At 35.1% G+C, this 20,951-nt stretch overlaps 1 protein-coding gene across 3 annotated transcripts in view; it reads left to right on the top strand.

Moving 5' to 3' along the window:
* KIF18A (kinesin family member 18A) overlaps window positions 1–17,823 on the top strand; it is a 90,110-nt gene extending 72,287 nt beyond the window's left edge. For all 3 annotated transcript variants that reach the window (XM_058546175.1, XM_058546176.1, XM_058546177.1), the window contains 4 exons: window positions 7,126–7,567; window positions 8,323–8,427; window positions 14,239–14,345; window positions 17,161–17,823. In XM_058546175.1, coding sequence (XP_058402158.1) covers window positions 7,126–7,567; window positions 8,323–8,427; window positions 14,239–14,345; window positions 17,161–17,243 — 737 coding nt within the window. In that variant the 3' untranslated portion in view covers window positions 17,244–17,823. The remainder of the gene's footprint in view (window positions 1–7,125; window positions 7,568–8,322; window positions 8,428–14,238; window positions 14,346–17,160) is intronic.
* Window positions 17,824–20,951: the final 3,128 nt, after the last annotated feature.

The following is a 20,951-nucleotide window of genomic DNA, read 5'->3' as shown; positions in this document are numbered from 1 at the left end:
TTTTTATTGGTTTCCTCCCTCCCACCCTGGACATTGCTCTTTTCTAAAAAGAAATTTTGTTATTTATAATTTTATAGAAATAGTATATATTTATTATAAAAAGTAATCAAATGTTTAAAGAATAAAATAAAATCACTCAAATTTTTCCAGCCATAACCTAGGCTAATATTTTAATAGATTGTGCCATTATTTCCTTCTGCTCTGTTTTCTGTGACTTTTCTTTCCTTTTTTTCCTGTGGGGTCTGTATGTGTATGCTTTGATTTTATTTTGGTGGGTTTTTTGTTTGATTTTTCAAAATTGCGATCATGCTGTATACATAATTTGTATACCACTTCATTTTCCCGTATCATCAGATAATCTGTAAAACATGGCTTTAAATAACAGTGTAATTGTGAATGTCCCATGTTTTGTTTAGCCATTATCCCAATTTAAGTCTCCGTGTGGTAGGGACTCAGCACTGTGTAGTGGTGAAGAACATGGCACCTGGACTGTCAGAAGGCCTGAGGTTGTGTGCCAACTCTGCCGTTTCTTTATATTATCCTTTTACTGGTCTAGTGAGCTTCTTTTACGCTTATTATAACTTTGCTTTTGCCCATAACTTGCTGATAATCAAGTAGAAATTAAAAGTCCAGAAATAGGGGGAAAATGTATTCCTTTTCATGGATCTAACAGCCCAGGGAGTGTAGAAAAGGAACAGGAACGACAGATAGTCTCAGCTAGAAACTTTGTGTCTTTGCCCAAGACCTTCTCATCCATGTGTGGTGTGGCCATCGATGCTGGGAGCAACGCCCACAGGGTTGGACGCTTTCTGTTAAGTGTTCTTTCTACACTGAGACAGCCGGGCCACAACCGAATCTTGCGGCCTTAGTGCTGCTGCTGGTATTCAGATATTTCCATTTCGCTGTCATCGCCTTGTCTCACCCTTTCTCCTCCTACCCCACCTACTGCCTCATCCTTGTTCCTAATTTCAGGGACTTTAGTGACATCCTGCAGTGTCTTTTACTTAACGCCCAGGGATAGCACTGAATGATGAAGTGGAAGAATATTATAAGCTATTCTTCTCCATGCTTTCTTTTATTTGAGTTCTAGCTACACAATATCCTTTGTAAAGTCCTCTCATGTCCTGGCATGTAGATGATACTCTTCCCTTATTACCAACATTAGGGCAAGTTTTCTCCTATTTTTATTATATGATCATTCTAAAGGGAATCTGGAAAGGAACCTAGATGCCTCTACTCAGGTTACATGTTGGTTAAAATTGGTTTTCTTTTGCAAAGTTAGCCTTCATATCCCTTCCTGTACTGTGGATGTTTCTAAAACGAGACGTGTAAGGTGAAGTCAACCAAGTGCTGGTTCTTCTAGTGAGAAATTCTTCACATATTCAGTGCCTTTCTGTCTTCCTCCTTCCTCTATCAAAAAGAAAACGTTCTAATATCATGTATATCTTATGTTATTTGATCAACACACATTCATTACAGAACCACATTTTGCATTTTCAGGCTTCGCTAAACATGGATTAAAATAGGTTGGCTCTTTTTTAAGGAATTGAATGAAGTAATTAACAAGTTATTGAGAGTGGAGCAGTCAGTCCTTATATCCGAAATCATAAAATGTCCATGTCTGGAACTGAAGACAAATCTGTATCAGTTGTTTGAGGGTGTCTAGAGATGAATTTGCAGAGAAAGTAGAGTGCCTCACCTAAAAGGAGATGCCCTTTCCACATCATTCTATTAACTTAAGTCTTCCCCTCACATCGCCCTTTGTACAACTTCCTAAGAGCCAAAGTCCATTGTCAATAACTTTTCTATCTGCCACCCTTGTTATAGAACCATTTCCTACTTAGCCTCACTCCCCTTCTTTATTTTTCCCTACCCCAGCATGATAGTAACACCCATCATCTCAAATAAGAAATCATATCCTCAAACCCCAAAGAGGATCTCTTGTCTCAAATCCATGAGCATCCAAACTAGAAAAGGAAGGAAGTAGATTCCAAGACCGCCTGCATGTACTTGTATCAGGGCTCCTCACTAGAGGACAGGACCTCAAGCCTGATGAGTGGGGTAGGGGAGAGGACGTCAGTGACAAGAGAATGCCAAATTTGAGGGAATGACATTTAGGACCTTTTGAACTTTTCTGTAATTGTGACTGTGGAAATGGTTCTAGGTTTCACAGAAAGTGGTTGATTTCTGTTGATTAAGTTGTATGAAGTTAATATATACTACTCCTTTATGTGAACTCCTTATCTTTATTCCTGAGTGTTAGGCAGCTAATCACACCTGTGTATGCCATTGAATAATGTTCTGGGTTTACTTTATGTAATTTTTATCTCATTATTTGACTACAACAACCTTCCCGCATCTCTCCATCACTCCTGCTGCCGCACTAGTCCAAAGCTGTCGTTGGTTCTTGCCTGAGCTATAGCGATAGCCTTGTTACTGATTTCCCCATTTCTTCTCCTGCCCATTCATATTCTATTCTCCACACAGTAAGCAAAGCAATCTTTTTTTAAAAGATAAATCAGATCACATCATATCCATGCTTAAAATTCTCCACAGATGTCCCTTTGCACTTGGAATAAATCCAAACCCTTTTCTTATTCATAAATCCTAACACAAACTGGCCCCTTTCGATCTCTCTAGCCTCTTTTCATTTTTACACTCTCTCTAACTCTACACTTCACTCACACTAGCCTTCTCTCTTTTCCTTGAGCTCAACATATTTATTGTTGCCTTTGGGGTCTTTGCACTTGCTATTTCCTCTGCCTGTTTCCCCAGGTCTTCGTAGGGCTGGCTCCTGCATAGCTGTCCAAGCCTCAGATCACATATCCTATCTTTAGGCTCACCTTCCCTGGTCATCACAAGTAACATGTCTTCTATCTCCCATCATTCTCTATTCCATTTCTCTGTTTTATTGTCTTTAGAACTCATTTATCATAGTTATCTTAATTTATTAATGTGATTTATTTTTCTGCCTTCTTCCCTCAAAAAGGTAAGTTTTTAACTCTCTTGTTTACTGTTCTCAATACCTAGAAAAGGTTTGGAACGTGGCAGGTTCTTAGTATTGGGTGGATGAACAAACGGTGAATTCTTTTTATGCAAGTGCAGTCCTCTTAGATTGTTTCTCTTGTACCACAGCTGACTACAATTTTTTTTTTTCTTTCACAAATAAAATAAACATTGATCTTGGATTGAAAATAGTAGTAGTGACTTCTTTTAAAGGTCTTGACATTGTGGTTGTTATTATTATTATCAGACATGAATTTCAACAAGTCATATTGACGTACATCCCATGGGTCACAACCATTTTAGGACAACAGAAATGCAGTATACCTACAATATATTGGAGAGTTAAAGTCCCAAGAGATGGTCTAGAAATAGCAAAATTTTTCAGATCATAAGATACGTAGCTACCTACTACCTACTATACTCAAGTGTGTGATGTGGTGAACTGGTTCCTTAGATGGAGAGACCCTGGAGAGAAGACTTGCTCTCCTCCCAAGTGGCTGCCAGTCTTTTCTATCCTAGTTTACAAGAGCCTACCATATAGCAATGCATTTTTAATTTTTTATCCCCTCCTGGTGGCACCCACATTGCTAAGGGTATTTCATTGACTACCATTAGCTATTAGAGTCTTTAATTCTGAAAGTCTGTAACTACATGATTCCTTTTCTTATCTTATGGGGCCTTTTTAAAGGAATTATAATCTGCCCCCAGGTTCCTTCTTTATCATTTCCACTCTGTAGGCCCAAGAATTAAAGAATCCTGTTAAGTAGTATTTTCCCAGGCTGAATCAGAGGAAACTACAACTGCTCCAAGCCTGCTCTTCTGGAAAGTTACTGTACATCCTCTAATGGAAAAGTACAGCAGATCTCTTTTATAGACATAAACCTAGCATATCCAATGGTTCTTGTAGCTTATTGAAACTTGCAGTGCCCCTAACCCAACACTTAGTAGTTTCCATACCCACTTAAAGTACTCTATTACCTAAGTAGCTAAAGGAGAATGATTATTTATTATATAATTGTATTTATGTATTCTGGAAATCGTGTTCAAAGCGAAATGTTATTGTGTTCTTTTAGTTTTCGTGGATAAGTGGAATCATTATTCCTTTATAGTTATAGTGGATTGACTGCTGAACTTTTATTTAAGCCTTTAAACCTTGTTTTTGCTCTAGTTATCTCCTGAATCTTTCTTAGCAACTAATCAGCCTAAGTAGTCCTGAACTGGCCATCTATTTTCTGCTCTCTTATTATTATTTTAACTATATTTAATAATTGAGAGGATAAAAAGAAAAGAACCCTCTGGATTTATGTTTTGTGCATGCTATGTCTGTAGCATCTCTTCTTCCAGTCCCAGTAAAACAGTGCTATATGAATCCACAGTAACTACCACGTCTGTATGTTTCTCCTTCGTTATCATATCCTGCCAGGAGAGCAGAATGATGGCTAAAGATATGTCATTGTAACATTACTATTGCTTTCACTGACAAATTATTACTCAGTCTGATCACATCAAAATTTGATGTTGAGTGTATGTTTAGATTATCCCAAAGAACAAGTGGATATCTCTTCAATGTCTTATAGAAGACCTCCATTTTCATGCTCTTTACAAGCAGTAGGGAAAAAGTGGTCCACCATCGTGGGAATTTGCCCTGTGCCACTCCAGAGATTATCCCTCTCTAGATATGCACAAGAAAAATAGTGACTCTGGATAATCCTTATCCTTTGAGATTTCGTGTTCCATTTAGAATGTTGTTACGAAGCTTGCCTTTTCAAATAACACTTAGATGTGTCTGCTTTAACAATACCTTTGGTTTATATTATAATTTATCATCAACCTTGGTAAACTAGATATCTGATAAGCTGGAAGTGAGACATTGAAGTGTATTCTTTTAGTGGTAACTGTGCATTGGGTGTTGATGGAATACTGGGAAGTAAATTACAGCTTTCCCTGTGAAAGTAGTAATGCTAACAGTTAAAGCAAAGCATAGTTATATTTCTAGAGCCTTTCTCTGAACCCTAAATATTTTATGGGTATTATATAATCCTAGGAAATTCCCTGTACGTGAAAAGGTAGTATCCCCTTTTTTTCTCAGGGGTATTAATGCCCACACTGCTTAAGTGAGTTGCCCAAGGTCAGTCAGTGAGTCGCTGGTGAAGCCAGAAATAGAATCCAAGTCTCCTGACTCCGAATTCAGTTCTCTATCCTCAATGTAGTTTTCTATCCTCTATATACCCCTGCTGCCTCTCATGGGAAAAGAAGTTAATCTTCCAGCTATTAATAGCCACCAAATTGGTGGTAGCAGCACAGTGGAGGAAAGTAACTGTCTTTACACTGCAGCATTAGTATAAAAATATCTGGTAATGGAAAATTTGACAAATGTCATGGTAAAGGGAGTGGAAAATTATTTTAAGATCTGGATCTCATTTATCTAGTTCCCAGAAAAGTAAAATTCCTTAGTAGAACAGGAATCATATTTTTCTTCGTGTTTTTATATTGTATTTCCTAGAGGGTAATTGTCGACCTAGCCATAGCAGAGCCTATTGTCAACTAACGTAAGAATAATGCGTATACTGTTGGTGATTGTTCTAAGTGTATTTTCTAACTTGGTTGAAAGTTTGAATTGCTTTACTGAAATGAATAACACTTATTTTATTCAGCTGTCAGTGTTATTTGTTAGGATTATATTGTAAAGCAAATATAACATCAATTGGGAATTTTATTGCATGATTTGAAAACCTGGGCAAAAATACACATTATAGTTTCTTCCCTGGACAATACACTCCAAGCAAATTTACTTCATGTCAGGCACCATGAAGTTCACCAGAATGAAATAGGCAAAACAGAAAAAAGTTAATTAAGAAATAGAAGATAAGCACACTGGAGCTGATCAAGTTTATTGTTATGTATGTAATCAATTTTTTATTTTGTACATTCACAAGAGGTGTTTGAGAGACGTTTTTGTACTTAAATATTTAAGTATGTCTAGTATTGTGGCAATTCACACTTAAATGCAAACAAAACAATTTGTGTCTTAATTTTGGACCAAGAAACAAGCATTCTCTACTAAATATCTAGATATTACATTTCAGTTTAAAGATTACTAAAAGTCTTTAATCAGAAGAATGACATGACCAGAATTATGTTTTAACTGTAAGCGTAAGAGAGGTGGGATTGATGGGGGTTGGGAAATGCAAGGAAAAGGTAAAAAATCTAGTTACTTGGGACCCAGGTGACTGAGCAGATAGTGGCAAGAGGTAACTAGAAAGAATAGAGAATCAAGGACAGGTCCTTAAGGAAATGTATACATTTACTGGCTGGAGGAAGAAGAAGGTAACAACAATGTTGGAGAGGTAGTAGGGAAATCGTTTGGAAAAGCTACAGAAGTTGTAGGATAGGGCTAAGAAAAGTTCATCAAACCTGGTTACCTTTGGCATTTGGGAGACTTGCTTTTACAGACTGTGAGGGTCAAGTAAGAGAACTCGGAACTCTTCAAATTATGTTCATTTATCTTTGGTATTAATCTAATTTTTGCACACCTATGAATTATATGTGATATAGGAAATAACCAGATGCTTAATTAACTACCAAACCTGAGATAGTAACAGATATAGTTCTTTCATTCACCTGGAATTTTACTGGTTATTGCCATTCTTGTTAATTTAGACTAGACTTCCACTCAATTAGTAATGAACTGGTGTTATTTTACGGTAGAACAAGTTACTAATCTCTGCCTACAAATGTTGAATACTTTTTTCTTATCTTAAACTTAATCAAACATGAAAGCTAGAAATTGTTTATGAATTTTGTTGGAATTGTTGGATATTTGTTTTCATGATTACCCACTATCTCAAGATAGTCATATCTATAAATTAATATTGACATTAGCCATTCATTATTTATGTTATGTTTTAGAATCTCTTTATAATGAGTTTAACTTGATTTAAAATTCTTAGCAATAAACTATGGTTTTTTTCCTTTCCAACTTATTTATTTTCTTTTAAATTTTCATCAGTTGACAGAAAATGTACCTTATTGTCAGTGTTGTTTTTTTTTTTTAACTGATAGGGTTATTGGAAAATATTTAAGCAACATATTGAGCTGCTTTTTAATTTCGTTGAACAGGCACATCTTCAAGTGAATCAGATCTGCTTAAAATTCCTCCACAAAAAAGAACCCGAAGAAAACTAATGCCTTCTCCCTTGAAAGCAAAGCGTGCCCAAAAGTGCACACTGTCTGAAAGTATGCAGCTCAATGATTCTCTCAGCAGAGAACTTCAGCCTATTGTGTATACTCCAGAAGACTGTAGAAAAACATCTCAAAATCCATCTACAGTGACCTTATTAAAACCATCATCGCATACTACGGGTTTTCAGGCCATCAGCTCAAATATGAACAGTGATAATTCTTTGAAAATGTTATGTGAAGTAGATACCCCTCTTAGCGGGAGAAAAGAATATGGACAGGAGGATTTGGACCCTACATTTATTATATGTGAAGACACCAAGAACTTGAAAAGTAAATTACCTGAACAAGAATCACTATCAAATAATAATATTTTACAAAGGTACAGAAAAAGATTATTTGCCAATTCTTCTTTTGTTTTTTTTTCTCGTAGCCTTTAAGCTATTAACTTTCTTTTTCTTCTTTAGCTATATTTGAGGTCTGTTTTATAGATAAAGTGTGCTATGTTGATTACAAAAGTCAGTGTTTTATCTTCATTAACTCTTAATTTTCTTTCTCTCTAAATATTAATTCCCCAACACAATATTTTAAAGTCTTTAGTTTGATATCTTAAGTTGATTGACCCTCATTAGGCTAGAAGAAACTGTAAGACATATTTAGTTTGTTCTTCATACTCCAAAGTTAGATGATACAAGTAATCATCAAAGGTTACCATGTTTATTATTATTCATTAATATCTTCACTGAAGGAAATTCCACTGTTCTTAGTGATATTTAGCAAACCTCAGCTTGCTCTGAAATAGTCATAGGTCTAAGGTATGGTTGACTGCATGTCATCCAAGCAAACATATCCTTTCACTTCATCTGTATAATCACATCTAATCTAAATATGGGAAGAATGACACCCTCACTTTTCTGTGCTGTTGGGAATGCAGAAATCTCTTGAGAGCAACTCTATCCATGGTGTAAAAAAGAAACGAAAACCCCAGGGCAAGCAAGGGAAGTTTTATAGTATAGAATGTTTTTTCCTTTATATATTAATACAGAGTGATGTTCTAATTATGGAAGTGTATGCCCCCTTTTTCTCCATAGTACAAATGAAAATTACTCTTTTTATTTTTTATTATTTAATATATAGGCTTGCCCCATCTTCATTTACAACCAAACATTCTCTGCCTATACCAAGCGTAGTACCATCCTACATGGCAATGACTGCCACTGCCAGAAGGAAACGGAAATCAAGGTACGATTAAACATAAACTGGTTTAGTTTTTATAGGTATATAAAACCATCTTTATACAGGTTTTCCCTGCTTTCCAAAAGTTCGCTTTACACCACTTTGCTTTCACAAAAGACCTGCATTAGTACCAGTTTTCGCTAACCAAAAGAAATACAAAGAGGATTTTCACTTTTATGAAAAAAAGTATCTCAACATCAAGCTGCCATCGCGTTGAACTGTGTCTGTGAGCATCTGTGGTTTATCTTGATTTATTTTGGTAGGTTATTTTTTGGGTCTGGGAATGCTCAAAAATTTTTCCCATATAAATTAATGGTAATTGCTTCTTCACTTTATGCCGTTTTGGCTTACAAAAGGTTTCAGGGGAACGCTTTGCTTTGGGATAGCAAGAGAAACCTGTAGTGTGTTTTTTACAACTCTTCCTTATTTCTTGTAATTAGACTGTCAATTCATACATTGCTCTGAATGTGGCACTGGATTTATATTATCAGAGGGAGATCTTGATAAAGCCTAAGTATTTCTCTTGATATTTACGTAAAGTATTCCATATTTCAGATTATTGAAAAGTCTTCCAGCCTTCAAAAATGTCATTTAATTCTAACTTTTCTTCTGGTGACAGCTTTTATCCATTTGGCATTTTTCCTTTTACACATTACTGACTTTCTTCAATCCTAAAATTATATTATTTTAATGGATTTTAAAATATGACTAAATGTAATGAATGAAGACTTCTGATTGTGGCTGTGACAGTGTAGCTTGTATCAGACCAAGCCACCCATCAAGAACAATTATAAAAGCCGATAAAATACAACTAACAGTTTCTTAAAGTCACTGGAGAACAGCCAAGACAGCCAGGACTTGAGAGTCTAAGATCCCAGAGAAAAGGAGAACAAGCTGTGGAGAGCCAGATCTTCTCTGCCCCTTTCTTTCATTTGGTATCTGCCAGTTTATGGCATCAAGCATAGAGGCCAAGCAGAAAATGGAAGCCTAGAGCTATCATGAGTCTCAGTGAGCTAGGGAAGCAAAATCATTTTGTATAGCTTTTGCCCTCAAGATATTTGCCAAGTTCTAAACTCTGTGGAATAAGAGGCCAAGAAACCAAGCTGAAAGTAGCTGCTAAGAGGCTAAAGTATTAAGTGGAGTTTTGACATCCTCATGGGGCTGGGACACAAAAATTGTTGTTCAGGAATCATCATGGAGAAAAGGCCCTGTTAGACACCCAGGATTTTATTTGAGACCTCTGCAGGCCTATGCTCTAGGAGTAGGGCAAACTGGAAATAGACCAGTTCTTGAAAGCCTAAAATAGACCTTAGGCCAACTCAGTCCCTTTTTGGATCAAGGTAATCTCTCTCTATTCTGTCTGCTTGCCTTAAGAAAATTAAATAGTCTCTTAAAGAATATATCATCCAGAGCCTCCACAGTTTTTCATATACAATGTTTAGCACTTAAGCAAAATCACCAAGTATGACAGGAGACAGGACCAAATGACTGAAAGTCAAGAGGAAAAAACAAATTAGAGAAGCACTGATCCATAAGTGATACAGATACTAAGATTATCAGATAGAGACTTTAAAAATTTAACTGTGATTAAGTTCAACAAAATAGATGATAATTTCCCAAAGAGCTGGATTTTATTAAAATGAATCAAATGGGTATCTTAGAACTAAAAAAAAAATAGAATTTACTGAAATTAAGAACTCAATAAGTCAATTTAATGTATTAGGCACAGCAGAAGAGAGTTTAGTGAACTGGAAGATAGGTTGATAGAAAAATATCCAAATCAGTGTACAAAAGGAATAAAAAGAGAAAATATGGAGAAAAGTGAGAGATATATAGGACGTAATTAAAAAGGTCTAGCATGTATATATTTTGAGTCCCAGAAAGAAATGAGAACACAATTGGGAGGAAACAGTGTTCAAGAAGATGCCGGCTAATAATATTGCAAAACTGACAAAAAGATAAATCACAGATTCAAGAAGCGCTGCAAACCATGAGCAGCATTAATACAAAGAGAAAATACCTAGGAACATAGCAGTAAAACAGCTAAAAAAATCAAGGATGAGGAAAAAATCTTAAATATTCTGAGTTATATGACGTGAAGTCCATTATATAGTCTTTATATCCTGCAACATTGAATGCAATGACAAGATAGAGTGAATAGTTGGTTATATTGTAAAATGGATCTGACTTGCTCTATCTCTTTTTCTTTGACGTGATTATGGGGAGAAGAGTATAAGATCTTAACGTAACTCGTTTTAAGTTTCCTATTTTCCACCATGGACCTGTTGTCTTCTGGGCTAGTGTAAACAGATTTACAAATAGCCTATTAATTTGTGCCACATAGAGTTATCATCTCATAGGTGCATTTAGGATCTGTCCTTTTCCCTCCAAACAAAGTACAGTCTTGCACCACATAATGATGTTTCAGTCAACGACGGACTGCATGTACGACAGTGGTCCCATAAGCTTAGTCCCATATAGCCTTAGGTGTGTAGTAGGCTATACCTTCTAAGTTTGTGTAAGTACACTATGTGGTGCTTGTACAACAACGAGATCACCTAACGACGCATTTCTTAGAATGGATCCTCGTTGTTAAGCAACGCCGAACAGCAGCTGTATAGCAGAGCCTTAGAATGTGTAGATTTAAAATTAATGGATTGATTTTTCCTGAATTTCTCTGCCTACCCACAACATTTAAAATTTTGTATTTTGCTATGGCACAAATTTGAATTGTGCAGTTAGTCTGGCTCACGTGTGGGAATCAGTCACTTAATAAGTGAGCTTAGCTAACCACCATCATCTGTTGCATCATCTTATCACTAATTTTCATTGTGTCGATTGTGTTATTCTTTCCATTAATTAATGTTGGCGACTTTTCTTGTTCTTCATTGATAACATGCTCTGTTGTGTTAACTAAGATGTGGCAAAAGTTTATAGCTAAGAATTTTAAAATGTAAACATAATCATTACCAAAATCAAATGATTTTTCAAGAAATGTCCAGGTATGTAAATTGTATATTTGGAGTGGTTTTATATGAGTTGAAGAGCTTCCACATGAGCAACTAATATTGTGAAATAATATTAAAGGACATATAAAGAAAGTAAGATTTCTCATAGCCTATTAATTGCTATATTACATTCCCTCTGGTACCAATAATTAGATCCTGCCAATAACTAAGGTTAAAAGAGATTAATGCTAGAAATGTACATGATTACTTTTTTTTTTAATCTTTCTTTTCCCCCATTAAATCTACATGAGCTTGAGAATAATAAACTCTGGTATTTTCCACTGAGCAGCTTTATGTACATATTTAGGTGTGTATATATTCTAACATGGTTTTTAAAAATGAAGAAGAGACGACTCCGTATATATAGTTATTTTATTTATTTTGTATCTATTTTTCTCTCTAAAAAAAATTAAAGTCCAAAAGCACTGGATATTCCAAAAACCTACCAAACTAAATATTTTAATTACTACTTAAATTGAGAATATTAGATTTTTAATCATTTCAATTTACTTAATATCACTGTAGCAGACTCTTTTAACTAAATGAATTAGCCTACCAAACATACAAATACAATATATATAGATGTAAAATTTTCTTACAAGTTATATTAATCAGAGTTTGGGGGTTTTGTCTGCTTTGTGTTTACTTGATTGGTTTTTTGTTGTTTCCACAGTCTGTCTTAGCACACAAAAATGGTCTCACACTTGCCATAAATTTTTGGTTTGTTTTGAAAGATGTCTAACGATTCCATCTAGAAATTATCTCAACTGAAAGAATATGAGGTGCATATGTTTATTAAGCAGAAATGTTTTACCTGTGTAAGGGAACAAAAGGTTAAATCTTAACTTTTGATAGTAGTTATGGAAATATATTTGGTACACAGCTAGAAGAGACTTTAGATTTCTTCTCAATATAGTCTTTAACATAATTTGAATTTGCACCCATACCAATTTTAGGTCTTTTTATTTTATGATATAATGTAAATCTAACAAATTTATAACAAATTTTAAACATTTCATCAGTAGAATGTTTTATCTAAATTTTAAAAATGTTTGAATGTTATTTTACTTATATAAATATACAACTTATTTTGTTAGGCTTTGATTTCCTTCCTAGAAATATGAGTTTTATTCAAAAGCTTAATTTTCAAATAAAAACAATCTGAGTAAAAACAAGAGTCCTAGAACTCACCAAAGTGAAGAATCATTCCATAAAATAAAGACAACTTGAAGATAAATTGTAGGGAAAAACAACACTCAACAAAAGTAACCAATAACATTGATCTTTATACTTGAAGAAATAAAATCACCAAGTGACCAAAAAAGAATTTTTGCCTTAGACAGCTGAAATATATTGTCAAAAAAGTGTGTTTAGTATCCAAAACAGAATTATAGTAACTTAGTTTATTTAGCACTATTTAGGAATAGAATTTCTACAACTAAATTTGTTTACTTTCATAACACTAGTACTTCTTTATAACCATTTTGGGTAGGTATCGTTTGCATTCCTGAACAGAGTAGGCAAAATCACCATTATGAACACCATAGTCGTCTCTCTTACAAGCTCTAGAAAACTGAGGTACACAGGTTGAGTTATTTTTCCCAGCCTTCAGTGTGCTCATTGCCTATTTTTCTTTGCTGTCATATTAAATTGCCATTTTGACTACTTGCAATGAACATACAGCTCACCCATCTTCTCCCTGTGCCACAAACACACACCTACATCAGTTTACCACATGGCTAGGATTGCCAGAAGAACAAGTTGTTGCCATAAAAGGGAAGCTTCCAATTGTTAATCCAACTGACAATCAAATTAGTATCAACTTGTAAAATGGTGTATAATATTTTTATTAGCCAGCAATGCCCGAAAATTAGCGTATTTGAATCAGTGTGGAGCGGGGATGTTCATCACCCAACTAGACCCTCAACCCTACCTGTTAAAACTTGGTCCACTTTAGGGCTAGGAAGGATTGGATAGCTATTTTTCAGACCCCAGATCAAACTCATCTCATCCACAAAATCTTCCTTTTCTCTTCCTTCTTCTAAACTCAGGAACCTAGACCTCATTGTAGTTTGAAAACTTGTAGCACTGGTTTTTGCTGCACTTTGTATTATTTATGATTTTGTCTTATTTTTCCTCCTCCCCACCATATATCCATTATGTAAGTTTTCAGGACAGGGATTGTTTGTGCCTTACTTATTTTATGTCCTGTAACGTGAGGCCATAGTAGGTGTTTAGTAATATGTCAACTCAAATTGAGTTAGAAATGTGACCCATTAATAATGTGAAATTGACATAAATTTTTGAAGATAAATGAAAATAGGTCATTCTTTTCATTTCAGTTTCTAGAACTGCAATAGTCCGAGATTGTCAGTCTATTACCATGCTTTGATTTAAAAACAAGGTTTCCAAACAATCTCGCTTGTTAATATTCCCCAGGTTCTTGCTCCAAATTTGTAGTGTGAGCTTAGTGTTTCACCTCTTGCAATGTGCTCCTTATCTCTACACTTTGAATAACAGCGCTCACTTATATTCCAGCAGAGCACCCTGGAAATGTTCTCTTACAGAATTGTTACATACACCTACAGTCATAATCTCTGGTTTGAATAAACATCATTAAAATCACACACAGTTAAATTTCCCTATGGGCCAAAAAATGTATTTAGTACTTCCAGTTACTTCCGTGGGATTTTACAACTTAATATTTTAGCATTTCACTTTTTCTTTAATCGTCATTGCATGTAGAATATATATTAGAACTTAGAAATATATAAGATGCTTTACTAAAATAAAAATTTTTCCCCTCAAGTTCTGCATCAAATACTTTAACTGCTGAGGTAAATTCTGGATTTGCCAAACGTGTTCGACAAGATAATTCAAGTCATGAGCACTTACAAGAAAACAGACCGACGATGGGTATGTCTTAGCTCTTATTTTGATATTATTAATAACATGATGACCTAACATATATAGTACTTTACATTTTTTATAGTGTTATCATAAGAATCTCCTTTTATCAGCTCATCACCTTTATTACATGGTAAGTCTGATTATCCATGTTACGGATAAGAAAACTTAAGACACAAAATTGAAGACACTTAACCAAAATCACAGAGATATTTCATGGTGCAGCCAAAACTCAGAACCAAATCTCCTAAGTTTACATTCTGCCCCCTTTTTGTTATCCATACTGCCTCATATTACAGAAGAATTGGTAAATAATTAACTAATAATTGAAGTAATTAGCTAAATGTATTATTTAATAGGTTAGTGATTAAGTATATTTTACAAACTATATTCACTTGAAAGTTTTCTCTTAGTGTATTATTTTTAATAATTTGGCCTCTGACTCATTTGTGCAATTATTGCCAGGCTCCAGTCTGTACCTAGTTACAATCATATTGTAACTCCCATTAGCAAGTTGAAAAAGATGCTGACAGGGTAACACAAGTCCATGGTAACAAAACCACATCTTCAGTGAAACCAGAGGTGTATAGCACCAACTAGTTTCTAGGTCTTGGTGTCCAGACCGCTGTCTCTCTGACACTATAGTATCTAAGACTTCATTCAGGAAGTATTTATTTACTACACACTCACTATGTGCTAGGGTTTTGTGATGAATACAAAGATAAATAAGACCCAGTTTGATTTCTTTTCTAAAGGAACTTATAATTACAGATGTCTGCCACATAACAATGTTTCGGTCAACAACAGACTGTATATACGGCAGTGGTCCCATAAGATTAGTCCCATAGAGCCTAGGTGTACAGTAGGTTATGCCATCTAAGTTTATGTAAGTACACTCTATGATGTTCACACAATGACTAAATTACCTAATGACAACGTTTCTCAGAATGTATCCTCGTCATTAAGCGACATGTGGCTGTATAGCACTTGGAATTTAAAGGAGTTTAATGAGATAATGAGTGTTTCTAGAATAACATGAAAACTGTTGTTGCTTTTTTTCTGTCAATGCTTTTTCATTAGAGTACTGTAAGATTTCTCAATAGCTTTGCCAAACTGTTAATCCTTACTTCTTATAGTAGCCAAGTTATTTACCTTAAGTTCAGTGGAAATGTCTTTCATGCAAATATAAAAACCAAACAATAGGGGCCGGCCCGGTGGCGCAAGCGGTTAAGTGTGCGCGCTCCGCTGCGGCGGCCCGGGGTTCGCTGGTTCGGATCCCGGGCGCGCACCGACGCACTGCTTGGTAAGCCATGCTGTGGCGGCGTCCCATATAAAGTGGAGGAAGATAGGCACCGATGTTAGCCCAGGGCCGTCTTCCTCAGCGAAAAAAGAGGAGGATTGGCGGATGTTAGCTCAGGGCTGATCTCCTCACAAAAAAAAAAAAAAAAAAAAACCAAACAATAAAATCCTGAAAAGTAAAGTTTACTATGATTATTTGGTTTAACATGCCATATTTAATAATGCTTAGCAATGTGTGTATGCAGTTACTGTAGATATGCACTGCCCTGTTGGTCTCCTCAAAAAATTCTCCAGGAAGAAATAATTCTGCAGCCAAATAGTAAATTTATAATAATTCTCATAATAGAGATTTGGTTTTTCTAATATGCTTATTTTCTAAGAATAGTATAAAATGCATCAGATATCTCATGTGTAAAGAGAGGTGAATAAAAAAATTTAATATGGAAGAAAAAGTAGGAGATGATACCAAACTACAGTGCTTGACAAAGAGAAAGGAAGAGCTAAGGCTAGGTTCAAAGATTATGTGTCGTTAAGGATAATGGAGTACTTAGAAATAGGTATTAGTTTAAGGGAAGAGAGTGGTTCATGTACTTTAGGATATCCAAGTGAAAATGCCTGAATACACATCAGGAATTACTAGAAAAGTAAGAGAGTACTGGGACTGCCTTCATTAGAATGTATTCAGCTGAGGTTTCCAACTAACAGTGTACAAATGGGAATACAGAGGAACATCAGTGGGAGAGAAGATAACTGCTGTTTACTGAGCAGTTGGAGAAATGAGAAATAGCGTCAAGATGAGCAATGAGAGAAATGAGAAGTAGTGTCAAGAGAATATGTGCTCTTAAAACTAACACCTAGAGTGACCAGGAAAGTGGATAAGAGATTAGTCTGATCACTCAGTGGCACCCTGCTGTAGCAACACTCCATTGAGTAGAGAACCATTGTGAAGGCTGGTGAAGAACCAGAAGAATGGGCAGAGGTAGATGGAACACGTTTGAGAGGTGGCAGTGGAAGGGAAGGGGGCTGTGGGATCAGGATCAGCACTTTAGGAAGTACAGATCTAGATTCAATGACACTTCTAAACTGGAAATCATGGAAGTTTAAGAACCGTGGGTAAATAATCCAAAGAAGGAGAAAAAAATTGATGATGCAAAAAAGAACAGGAACAATGCTTGTAGAAACATCTTTTCATTAGTTCAAAAAGAAGGAAAGCAAACATACAAGTTTATTCAGTAACTTCACTTGTTATCTGAGGGGAACACATGTGCATGTGTGTGTGTGTGCATGTGTGCACTAAAACTTCAGTTTGCAGTATGAAAAAATAAATTTCTACTTTTAAATCAAGGGTATTAATGTTTCTTTGTTGTTATGTTTTAAATCATGTTAATTAACAAACTGAATTTTTAAGAATAAATTTACCTTCTTTTGGTTATAATTTTCAATAATCTTTTATAAGTTGAATGGTAAAAATTCTTCCTGAATAATACTTTTACCATATTTATATATCTTTTTATTTCTTCTCTAGACTATAAAAGAAACATCCATAAAGTAAAGCCAAACATGGTTAGAAAATTTGGAAGAAGTATTTCAAAAGGAAATCTAAGATAAGTCACTGCAAAATCAAGGAAAATGAAATTTGACAAGTCGGCTTTTAAAAGGGTTTGTTGCCAGTGCCCTTTCAGAAACTTATTTAAAATCTTTGAAAGAAGACCACCTTAAAGCTAGGTTTACCCAAATACCTTCAGCAAGCATAAAATGAAGTTCTTTCTAAGAATTTTATTCTTTTGTATTTTAAACAAATATAAAATTTCAACAGAAAAGGTTATGTTTTAAGTTTTTAAAATATTCGCTACCCTTTAAAATCTCTAAGTCAGCATGGTGACAGCTCAGTTTTGCTATGCTGCAACAGCTTGATTAGGACATCTTAGAAAACAGTAGTGAGTTAAACTCTCCTTAGTATTTTTTGAAAATAAGGAGAATTTAGAAGTGATAAAATTGTGACCCAGGATGTATTGGTCTTACATTATTTTAATCATATATATGTCTTTCCTTTCCAAAAATACTTTGATGTACAAATGTACATATATGTGTCCATAAAGTTGTTAAATATTATTTTATTAGTCTTCATGAATAAAATACTAATATAGTTCCTTGCTACTCGATATATTAAAGAAGTAGATTTTATAATGTTGCTTTTGTGTCTCATTACTACCCCTTACCCACTTTAAACTATTATTTTTATAAAGTGTGAATTTTGTAGATTTGTATTTCAGATTAAATTAGAATATGTGGCACTAGAACCAAGTCTGAAAGTAATCTATAGGTTCCTTAATGAAAATGAGAAAAGGTTGTAATCATTCCTTCTGCTATAGGAAGTACATGGAGCTGCAACTTAATCATACATCCCTGTTCACTTGTCTTGTTTAGCTTGTTTATCTTCTGAATACAGAAAATATTTGGTTAAATGTACTTTTAATTTTATGTGGCCTTGGAACTGTCCCACCAAAGCAAACAACCATTTAACAACCAGTTGAAACATTTTAGGCCTTTTGGTTAGTCAAGTTTTTCAACTTAAAATCTGATTGGGAGGGTGTGAGATGGAATAATGATCTTTGAGACTTCTTCTAACTCTGACACTGGTAATCCCATATTCATAGACATGCACACAGGATCTATCATAGGGAGAGCCACCTTACACAATTTTTTTTTTGGTCCCCTGTCATTAGGCCATTCATTGTGTTGCCTATTTAACAATCACTTTCACCTCTTTATTATTCCTTTCCATCTATTTTAGGTAATTATAGGTTTCAAAAGAAACCTTTCTACCAGGTACTGATGAATGGCTAGTAGGTTTAAGTGACCATATCTCATGGTCCACCTCGTACCATAATATGTGAGTGATTTTGTTATATGCCATTTTTATCATCAAGGGATTTTGCCTTCTGTAAAAATTAATAATAACGCCTGCAATGCAACCATGTTAAGGAGAAATTAGGGAAATAAATTGCAATGAATGTGAGAAAAGAAAGCTGTTTCTATATATGAAGAAAGAGAAAATATATGTATTAAAACTAGAACAAGAATGCGATTCAATAAGTTACTGTAAAACAATTTTTAGATGCACTTTATTTATGTAAGACGTAGACCAAGTATAAGTATATAGCTCAATGAATTTTCACCGAGTGAACACACCCATGTAACCAGCACTCAGATCAAGGAATAGAAAGTTATCCTTAATCTCAGAAGCCTCCCTTATATCTCATCTCCTTCTAAGGATAACCACTATCTAAAACCATAGATTGATTTTAACCAAAATAACTTATCTCTATTTTTATTAAAAAAAAAATCTGTTCCAAAAAGTGACACAAAACTGTAAACAGTAAAAATGTGCTTCCTCCTCACCCCTGCCAATATCATTTCCAGTTGTAACCACTGCTGATAGTTTAGGTACCCTGCCAAGTCAGTTATTTTATTCGGATACAAGCCTATATACGTGGTTTTTTACAAAAGTTGTATCATACTATTTATATTGTTTTGCAATTTGCTTTTTTAATTCACATTTGAAAGCAGCATGGGCATCTTTGTAAAATTTTAAGTGTGAATTTCGTAAATACTGCTATCGCGAATTGACTGTTCTTAGTAACAACTAGCAATAAATAATTTTTATATGGCAAAGCAGAGATCAGAGAGATACCTAGATGACAGTCTCTTTTGACTAACACTGTACAGCATTTCTGAGAATACTTTGGAATATTCACTATTATTTCTACATCATGGTATCCAAAGGATGTTCCACAGTACATGGCTCACTCAGGATACTCTGCCAAAAGAAGGGTTCCATGTCAGAGAAAAGTGGGAAATGGCAGCCTATTGGGACGTTAATCATGACATTGACAGTATAAGCCCCGAAATCTTACAATCAAGTCTTACTTGTTTTAACCCAATAATTCCCAATTTCCTTTGAAACATCAGACATTTTAAAAAATGTTTGTGAGGATAGTACAATGAACTCGCATATAATCATAACACTGAGTCCAATTATCAGATTTTCCACATTTGCCTGGTGTATTCCTTTTTTCCCTTGTTTTTTTTCCTTTGCTAGAGTATTTTAAAGCACACCTCAGACATCATTTCTTTTCATCACTTACAGACTTGTTTATGACTCTTTAAAAAATATAGCCATTTTCTTATTTAATACCAAAAGAATGCATCCTTTTATTAAAGCACTTTTAGTAATATCTCTAAAGACATACTTTTAACAACAATATTCTAGATTAATAATGGCTATAAAATTAACAGGATTAGAGGATGGAGTTATAATGGTACATATTTAACTCAGAGAGTTATTTACCAGTTTGAAATGACCACTGTCGATACATTAAAGCTAAATCTACCAATCTTTCTCATTCATTTTTATTAAATTAAGACCTAACTAAAACAAATTTTGGTTTTTGTGGAGTAAAATTTTAAAAAGTAAGTTTATATTATGCTTTCCTACTTTTTTTTTTTTTTTTTTTTTTTTGTGAGGAGATCAGCCCTGAGCTAACATCCGCCAATCCTCCTCTTTTTTTGCTGAGGAAGACGGCCCTGGGCTAACATCTGTGCCTATCTTCCTCCACTTTATATGGGACGCCGCCACAGCATGGCTTACCAAGCAGTGCGTCGGTGCGCGCCCGGGATCCGAACCAGCGAACCCCGGGCTGCCGCAGCGAAGCGCGCGCACTTAACCGCTTGCGCCACCGGGCCGGCCCCCGCTTTCCTACTTTTTAAAATTAGTTGGAGAACTTGTTCTTATGTGCCTGAGTATTTATTAACTTTGCTTACATGCCAAAAGGTAGGTACAACACACACCAGCTGTGATGAACAGCAGTTAGCTCTGCTATAACTGGGCATATGTGTTCCTAAAAATCACTACACTGTGCAGAATTATGCAATAAAACCACAGGGCTTGGGGGAAAAGTGGGGTTAGGGACACAAGACTCAAAAGCTTTGTCATTGACACAATAAAAGGCAAGAGCCTCATATAGACAGTAGCCCAGTTTTATACCGTAAGTGTTTTAAAAAATGTGTAAATACTACAATAAATGTGGCACTTTCCCTTGAAAAAGAAGTTAAGTTTGCTTGTGGAAGTTGGGTGTCAAAGAGTTGCAGCTTGTGAGTTAATGTGAAGTGATGGAAGGAGGGTGATCTGATATTGGACAGAAATTAATAACACCAGATTTGGATGGCTGTCTCTCATTGTTCTTGTGAGGTGTGTGTGCTTTGTATACTACTGAGCTCCTCGGTTTAGCTGGATGCAGTTTTCTGTGTTTACCT

The sequence above is a fragment of the Diceros bicornis genome, chromosome 7, assembly GCF_020826845.1.
Source record: "Diceros bicornis minor isolate mBicDic1 chromosome 7, mDicBic1.mat.cur, whole genome shotgun sequence".
Lineage (NCBI taxonomy): Eukaryota > Metazoa > Chordata > Mammalia > Perissodactyla > Rhinocerotidae > Diceros > Diceros bicornis.
The sequence above is the reverse complement of the archived record's forward strand: the minus strand, read 5'-3'. Positions and strand labels throughout refer to the sequence as shown.